The sequence below is a fragment of the Medicago truncatula genome, chromosome 6 (assembly GCF_003473485.1).
Source record: "Medicago truncatula cultivar Jemalong A17 chromosome 6, MtrunA17r5.0-ANR, whole genome shotgun sequence".
Taxonomy (NCBI): Eukaryota; Viridiplantae; Streptophyta; class Magnoliopsida; order Fabales; family Fabaceae; genus Medicago; species Medicago truncatula.
The window spans coordinates 6,916,539-6,926,346 of NC_053047.1; the positions used below are offsets into that span (position 1 = coordinate 6,916,539).

Consider the following 9,808-nt stretch of genomic DNA (forward strand, 5'->3'; position numbering starts at 1 on the left):
TGGAGATTCCAAAAGTGAAAAAGATAATTAACTAAAAGAGATAGTAATACAATTTTTTTTTTTCTTTTGTCTTTGTAACTATAATTACAACATCATTAGTTACATTTGACTTCAACTTTTCGCAATATGTAGTATTGTGTGTAACATCGTTGCGATTGTAACTTTACTTTAAAATGTTATGCCGCATGTGACTTATTAGACAACGTTTATATATATTCAAATTGGTCATTGAAATTCTAGAATTGTAACAATGCAGGTCCCATTATCGATATTTTAAAATAATCTTTAAAATTGAAAAATATTAATAAAATTCATCAATCCATTGGTATTTGCATGGACAAGAATAACATTACATTTTTAATATCAAGGATGAAAATGAAATTCCATGAATAATGTTGATGATGCATTTGACAATAGATCAAGACAAAAGAATGATCTGTATTTACATTTTACAATTCCATAAATAATTTTGAAATATTGATAATATAGTGGACTAGATTGATACAACCTTATAATAATTTCAAGCCACTATTTTGGTCATGTGATATATTCATATATATAGCTGCCACCCACTTGTAATAATTTGAGTATATAAACCTTGAGCTTTAGAAAAGTTCTGAAAAACACATGGCTTCCACATTGGAAATGCAACCATCTCCTTATAGTTCAATGAAACAAGATGATTCAGAGTTCAATATAACAGAATGGGGTGTGAAAAGTAGAATCATAAGTAGAGAGAATACAAAATCAAGAAGATATTCAGCATCAATTATTAGAAGTATTAGAGAAGATTCAAAGTCTTTTAGATCAAATATAACCATTTCTAGCACTGCTTCTTCTCCTGGATATACATTAAAAGGTACATTAATTTCATTTTTATTTCACTTCAAGAAGTTCATAATGTTTTTATTTTTTTTATTTTTTTGTGACTAAAGTTACATCAAGTTTTTCTTAAAATTTTATGATTTGTTTTGCAGATGAAATTGACCCTTCAACCTATTCTTTTACTACTGCTCTTAAAGGTACTAAAGAATGAACCACCTTGATAATTAGCATGAGGGTTTATAAATTTGAGTTTAATTTTGATACATTGTCAACAAATTACAGTCAATCATATGTGTGACTTTAGAATCCAATTGTGCATTTGTGGGTGAGCGGTGAGCTCAGAAAAATCATGGTGACATTGTGATTTTGATGAGTACATGTTTGGAATCACATTGAATTTGACAAAATCACATTAAGCCACCTTGGTTTCGTTGAAACTTCAAAGTGCTGCTTTTGCAAAATCACAGTGAGCCATCATGATTTTGTCAATCTCACTGCAAATTCAAACATGCACTAAAACTCTGAAGTGTAGTTTTTGCCAAAATTACGATGACTCACCATAATTATATTAATCTCGCTAAGAATCCAAACCTTCACGAAGAAGTTATAATTAAAGTGAAACGTTTTCAACGATTCAGAGATTATGATTGATTGACAGTATAATTTTTTTATACTAACAGTGTATATGAATAAAATTCATATAACTTTTTAATATAAACTAATTGTTTTTTATACTAATAGTGTATATGAATAGAATTCATATAACTATAATATAAACTAATTTTCCTCTTCTATTTGTCAACCAATTGCATGGTGATATATTGAAGCATTGCAAGCAAGATCAGTTTATAAAAGTTGGGAATGCTTATCACCAGATGGATTTGCATTAAATTCCAAATGGAATGAAGCAGAGAAGTATATATGCAATCCTCTTTCAGGGGAAGTACCAATGGAATGTTTATCTGCAAAAACTCTTAGTGGAAGATTATTTCAAAACTCAACAACAAATAAAATCACCATGTCAGCTCCTTTAGTCTTTTCATCAAGACAAATTCAAACAAAGGCAATGGCTTCAACTTATAGTTTCACAAAAGAAGATGTAGCTCTTCAATTTCATAGTCCAGGTTCTTAATTCACATACTTAATTTACCTTATTCTTTCTTCTATATATCATAACATATTTTAAGCAAAGTTTTAAAATCAGACTGAATCGGATAGTTGAACCGAGAATCCATCGATTCACTCGTTGGTATGACCCCAGTACAATATTTTGGTCTTATTGAACAAGGTTGAACCGAAGTTAGTTAAACTAGTTATTACATCCTCCGGTCACTATTATAAACAAAAATTTACATTTTAGATTCATTTAATGAATGAATCTAAAATGTTTACTTATAATAGTGACCGGAGGGTGTATTACTATTTTTAGTGGTAGCCATGGATTTGACAAAAATTTAGAAAGTAATATACAAATTGTATTGATAATGAGAATTTTGAATACATATCCAAGGAGGTAGAAAAAACTAATTATCAAGCCGATGAAAATAATTAACTAGTTTAACCGACTTTTACATCTAATAATCGGTTCGAACTAATTTTTTTCCCTCCTCATCTTTTTACCTGTTTTGTTATCGAGTTTAATAATGATTAAACCGATTGAACCATGATCCAGAAACTCTCCTGATCGATTTTATAAATTTTGAGTTTAAGTCGTCATTTAATAATTCTACTTGACCTTATGCAGAAAAGAAAAATGACGGAATGACAAGAGATGCATGTACTCAAAGTGGTACACTTCCTTCTATTAGTTCAAGTAATCCAAGCACTAATTTAACTCCATCCATTGTAGAGATATCAACAAATGAAGACTCTCAAAATTCAGATGATAATCAAACTAAATCTGAGGAAGAGGTAAGTGATAGATTTTTTTCCTTAAGTTTGTCATGTCTCGTAATAGTTTTACAATCAAACACAGTACAATTGAAAACTGTCATATTTTATTCCTTATTTCATACCGGATCAAACACATCATTAATATATGTTTTCCAAGATAAGAGAATCAAATTTTGTAGCCAATAGCCATATATATAAACTCAATATAATATTTTGTAAAGAATGTGTGGTATAGGAGGGGCAGTACGTACTAGATATATTTGGTCCCTATCTCTGTTTCAATTGGACATGCCACTCAAGTTTTGGTCCCTCCGTATCCATACTTTCCCCGAGTTTTTTGCTGTCTACACACGTACATGTACATACACCACCTACCCATTGATATGTTTCAAAAGTTTTTTTTTTTTCCCTACCCTCCTCTCGAAATTCGAACAATGATTCGTTATAGCGCGAGAGACTAAATTAGCGTGTGTTTGGTTATACGGTGGATATAATTGATTTTGATAGAATTGATTTTGGTTAAAACTAATTTTGACTAAAAGTGGTTTGTTTTTTGATACATTCATGTAAAAGTGAATTTATCTATAAATACGTGTGCGAAAATAAATTCTAGAATCAAAAGCTACAAATCCTAACTTCAGGTAGAATCAATTGTACTCGACAACAACCAAACATGTCATAATCAATTCTACATCTCCAGAATCATTTTTTGTCACTTTAGAAGTGGAACCAAACAAACACTTATTTGATTTGATTTCACCGTTTTATTGTTTGAGAAGTTTTTTTTTTTTTTTTTTTTTTTTTTTTTTTTTTTGTGATGATTGTTTAATAAGTTGCTACTAATGGGCTTGATAACAAAAGATTAAAATAGATATAAGTTAGACTGATATTTTCTTAAAATTTGAATGAGTCTAACTCAATGTACAAAATCAACTTATAAAGTAAGGGACACAACTCACTCACAAACATTTTTCCAAACCTTTTGAATCCCTTACATCTTTTCTTAAACCATCAAATGAGACACATTATCTTCACCCAGAAAATTACCATAACTTAAACTATAGGACCATAACTTATAGGTGGTTGCTTGCAATATACAAAATCAACTTTTATTATGCAAAATACCTTGATTACAAATATCCATATGCCAATAATGTAAATAAGTTTTTTTGGTACAACTGTGTAAATAAACTCAAATAATGAAACAATTATTGAAGGGTTTGTGAAGTATATCTATAAGGTACCAAATATATGTAACATTGATGTAAGGTACAAATGCATGTGCAGGTGGAATTGAAGGACAAAGAAACATGGGAAACAATAGAAGAAACATTGAAAGAGAAGAAAGATGAACAACTTTGCAGACAAGGTGGTTGCTTTTCATGGATAAGGAAGAAAAAGATGAAAGGGAAAGAAAACCAAAGAAGGAATAATATCATATTTCTAATTAATAATGTTTGCTAAAAAAACCAAAAAATTATATGTATATTAATTTTTATTTTTTTTTAAATGGCTACTATAGGATGCTAGAGAGAGGGGAATCCCTTTATTTTTAATGCTTTCTTCAGCAATTTTGCAGTGCATTAATTGTTACTTGAAATAGAAAATGTAGACCAATTGCAAGTGTGTGTAGAGTATAATGTATATATACCTCATGTGGTACATTTTTATGTTCATTTTAGTTATGCAATTCAATGTTCTATTCTATTCTTATCTTCTTTTTCTTTGAAAAATATGAATAAGCAATTTAATATTTAAAAAATCATAAGTTTATTCATGCAAAAGTTATTATGTAATCAGGTTTTGAATTTCATTTTTTTTTTTTTTTTTTATGATCTTGCATTTTTATTTTGATGGTCAATAGACTGCGAACTATGGAAATTGTAACATGAATTTTGATGCATTGTTAGTAGTGTGTTTATTGAAGCTTTGATTCTCAACAATAAGAAATTCATCATATAATCAAACTTGTATACAATTTTAGTCACCATCTTCAGATATAATTCCAGGCCCAAAGAATGAAGCAAATTTAGCCTATAACACAATAGAAGTAAGAGAAATAGTTCACTTATACCTCTCCTATTAAAAATCCAGAGGAGCTTAGGTTTATAGAGAATAAGAATTTGAATTGATCCTAGAAGCATGCCTCTAAGGTTAAAGCTTTATGATTTGTTTATAATATGAATAACACTGTTTGAGTTGAATTGGTTGAGTTTTTCTACTTACATAAGTACTTCTAAGATTGTTTAGTGGAGCTTACGAAATCAACTCATAACATATACATAAGCTATTTTTTTTTTTTTTTTTTTTATTTCTATAAGTTTTTCAGGATAGCTTGTGAAAACAAATACGTTGGCACCTCATTAAAACTACCATTCTACGTAGCCTACTCAATATATATGTTATTAGAAAAATGGAAATTATATATACACACGAGGGAGACTAAACCAAATTCCTCGAAAGGTTAAAAAACAAAAAAAGAAAAAATAGTTGAAGGAAATCGATAATTAGGAAATTCATTACGGTCTCAAGAGAAGGCTGCCAACAGAGTTTGAGGTATAGTACTCAACCAAATGGTGCCATAAACCGTGTGTTCATGAGTGGCTAATTTATCCGCACACGCAGTTACCTTCACGAAAAATATGAGAACAATTTGCTTGAAGCCCCAAATGTAAACAGTTATGTCAATGTGGTTCTTAAATGCCTGAGCTCTCAACTCCAACCGACAATATGTACCATTGCAACATTCTTATATGAAAGGTCTCATCCAAGGAGGCAACTAGACGATATCATGCAAGTTTGAAGTCAAATGATGAAAAAATGAGATGAGAAAGAGCCTATGAAGCACGAACACTCATCGGATTAGGCGTGTTTCGGTGTTGGACACGCTTCGTGTCCGACACCGACACTTGTAATTACACTTAATTATGTAATTTGTTCAAATTATTAGACGTGTCAGCGTGTCAGTGTCCATATCGTGTCCGTTGTTCGTGTTTGTGCTTCATAGGATAGAGCCAATTTCAGCGGCCATGGTCATGGGAGAGGATTGTCTCCCGTGAGATTTTCTCCAGTGAACAATCTTAGCCCTTCATTTGTTTAATGATAAATCAACGGCTTATAATAGAAACTATTAAATGATTTGTCGTTTTGGTTCTACTTCTATTCTTTTTTTTCCTCACAAACATCTTAGTAAATCTCCTTGTTCATGAGATCACTCCTGCTATTTACATTTCCATGACTCTAATCTTGTTTTCCAAACTCATCTCCATGCTTCCGCAAACATGCTAATAACCAATTCTGTCATGACAGTTGCTTGGACACAATGAAATTTGCTTGTAATTCTAATAGTCACCAATTCTGTCATTACATTTGCTTGGAAGGACATGGACACTTTGTATTAGATTGTTGTTAGTACATCAATGCAAAAGTTGAGATAACAGATTCGGATAGAAAGACAATGTTAACCACAATTGCTGGAAACAACGACAGACAAAAAAATAGAGCACACGATGACGAAAAACAGAGCACACGATGACGACGTAGCACGCAACGAAGGTGAAGGGTTTCATTGTAACAGGTAGTACACAACAGTAACGTCAATATAGATCGTATTCACTGTGTTGTTGTTGATATTGAAGAAGGTGAAGGGTTTCAATACTTTTCCTGGAAGAAGAGATGAAAAAGGACGGAAATGAAATTGAAAAAAACCATGTGATTTAATTGGTTTATTGTTGGCCGTTGATCTATCATTAAACAAATGAAGGGCTAAGATTGTTCACTGGAGAAAAGCCGGAGAAAATCTCACCGGAGACAATCCTCTCCCGGGATACGTGAGTGATGAGTGAAAGGAAAGAGACAAAATCTGATTTAATTGGTTTATTGGTAGCCGTCCATTTGTCTCTAAAAAAATATGAAACGCTGAGATTGCACAGTAGAAAACTGGAGAAAAACTTAACATGAGACAATCCATTCCCCTAGTAACACTTTCATTTATTTAAACAAAAATAACTTTAACTTAAGATAAAATGGATAATTTTATTGATATGAGCCGTCACTGTTGTGGACAGGAGACATGACACTGTAAATGGATAATTTTATAATGACTAATACCTCAAATTTGTCCTTGAATTTTCAAAAATCAGTCAAATTCGTCTCTAAATTTTGTGAAATATCTATTTAGTCCCTAAATTTTACAGACATCCATCAAAATGGTCCCTTCGTCCAAAAGCTCCGTTAGTGTTGATGATGTGTCCTCTTGCATGTTGTGTTATCATGTACACGTGTCAACAAGGCAACCACGTGTACAAGGACTAATTTGATGGAAATAGTAAAAATTATAGTGTTAAATTTTCAGTGTCATTTTTTTGTGTTTTCAATTATACCCCTCTATGATAATGATCGATTTGATACTTATTATCATAATTTAAGGACTAATTTGATGGATATTGTTATAATTTAAGGGCTGATATGATTGATTTTATTTGCAGGGAATAGGTACAAGGAGATATGTCATGAGAGAACCAGTGATTTCAAATGACAGGCATAAACAAACACCACTGAGGGGTCCTGCTCCACAAAATCCAACTGCTTTTGGAGTTATTAGAGTTCCAAATCCAAATTGTGGGCCATCTGCTTCTACTCAACCCCAATACATGAATTTTATCCCAATTCCAGGATTTCCAAAGCAGTGATGCTTGCTTAAATTATGTTTTTGGACTAGTTTAATTAATGTTTTTTGGACTTGTTTAATTTATACTTTTTTGGATATGTAATGACTTAAGAACATCAAATGACTTGATGGCTACGTAATGTTATTTTTTTGGCTATGTAATGACTTATGAACATCAAATGTATGACTTATAATGGTATGCAAATGTCTGTCCTTTTACAATCAAAGTGTATGTCTTTTACTTTTTACTTTGTTCAGCAAATGTATGAACCAAGGATCACAGTGATATACAGGGGCGGAGCCACTCACATGATTGTGGGGGCTCCTGCCTGCACAAACTTTTCTAATTTTTTTTTTTATATACATATACATATACTGCTAATAACACCCCACCCACTATTGCTAGCAATTTCTAAAATATCAAACACTCCCACTCAGTAGCCCAACTGCCCAATCCCAAGGCCCAGTTAACACAATTCTGATTCACACCAACACAACACACGTCCCGCCATCCACAATTCACAATCACGCTTTCTTTCTTTCTTTCTTACAGTGAACAAACAAACACCCTCTCTGTTTCAACCACATCAAAAAATCAACCATATCCACATCCTTGTTTTAAAATAAAACTTCCTCTTCCTTGTTTCTTGTGTCTCTAATCTTCTCATTCCTTATTTTTTTTTTCTCTCTTCCTCCATTGGTGGTGATCTAAGAGGTGCACTCTCTTCCTTATTTTTATGATTTTAAACTTGGCAAAGTTATGGTGCATAAGTTATTTCCTTATGCACCGTGCATAAACACATCACAACCATCAGATTTCTTTTATTTTGAACAAAAATGGTTTTGGCTCACTTTGGGGGTGTAGGAAGCAATTATGTTGGGATTTATGCACGGTGCATAAGGATTTCCTTATGCACCATAACCACTCCCTTTAAACTTATTTGTTTTGTTTGTTTATTATTGTAATGAGAGTTAACATCTATTATTACCTTGTTGATATTGAATTTATGTTGATTGTGTAAACTTTATTGTTAGGGTTTGATAAGTGATTATTTAGGATTATTCAACAATATTAAACTTTACTACTATTTTATTGCTTTAAGTGTTTGTGTTGATGTTTTTATGTTCTTTTTATGATTGATTTCCTATGATTTTTATGTACTCATGAGTAGTGTTTATAGGGTAGTTATAACTTATAAAAAAACTAGTGTTTTTAGAATTATAAATTGATTATGCTCTGATCAATAAACTTGTAATTTGTAGCAGTAAACATTCAATGAAGACAAGGAGATTCTCAACTTGAAAATTATATTGTAGATGTATGCTCTGAAGATGCATTTTATGAATTAGAGGGGATTGGTGATTTGAGTATAAAGATGGTGGAGACAAGGAGACATATTGTGTATCCGTTGGTATATTTGCTTTTAAAGTTATCTTTGATACTACCTGTGGCAACTACAACAGCTGAAAGAGCTTTCTCAGCTATGAAGATTATCAAGACTCAGCTGCGAAATCGAATGGATGATCAATGGTTAAATGATTGTCTAGTTACTTATATATAGAGAGAGAGAGAGATTTTTATTGAGATTGAAAATGAGAAAATCATTCGATATTTCCAAAATATGACAAGTCGTAGAGGACAATTGTAATTGTTGTAGGCAGCTGGGTTTTGGTTTGGTGATGGCCTTTGTTGTTTTTGTGGTTTTGGAGCTTAGGCAGGGGTGCTCTTTTCCTACTATATATTGCAGGTTTTTCTTTTTGTCTTTTACTGCAGTGCTGTTGTGTTTTCCTACTATATATTCCAATGACCTATTAGTATTTTAGGTGTTTATTTGTGTTTTTTGTTCTTCGTATTTTAGCACTTTGTTGTTAATATATATATTCTTGCTATGTAAAATATATATATATAGTGCCTCCACTAGTTGAAATTTCTGGCTCCGCCCATGGTGATATATGTTGTGAAAATTCAAGGACTTATTTGATGATATTTTCACTAATTTGGGGATCGATATGATGGATAGACATACAATAGAAGGACCAATTTGATTGAATTTTTTTGACAGAAGGGTTAAATTCATTCATTGACAACCTCTTTTCATTACAACATTACGCAGACTTGACACAATACAATAACTTTTTAAACAACTCAATCACACAAAAATTTACAAATTTCACCATCATCCTATACAATCAAAAGACAAAATCAGTTCTATTTTAACAAACCATTCACACATCACATAACCAATGTTAAACAAACATTTGGCAGAGGGCAGACATAGAAAGACCTTCCTGGGTTATTGACAGTGTTGGCTTTTCTTACTACACAAATTCTAGGACACCAACATTGAAGCTCTCTCACATCATCATTGTACATAGAGCTTGAAGATGAAGACCGACTGTTGTAGTTGTTTTTGCCCATAC

At 31.8% G+C, this 9,808-nt stretch overlaps 1 protein-coding gene across 1 annotated transcript; it reads left to right on the top strand.

The window, feature by feature from the left end:
- Positions 1-556: 556 nt before the first annotated feature.
- Positions 557-4,394, top strand: LOC25495609 (uncharacterized). Its single transcript, XM_013595835.3, has 5 exons — positions 557-859; positions 978-1,022; positions 1,653-1,949; positions 2,570-2,736; positions 4,006-4,394. Exons 1-5 carry the CDS (start codon positions 628-630, stop codon positions 4,180-4,182), a joined length of 918 nt encoding a protein of 305 aa, XP_013451289.1. The 5' UTR covers positions 557-627; the 3' UTR covers positions 4,183-4,394.
- Positions 4,395-9,808: the final 5,414 nt, after the last annotated feature.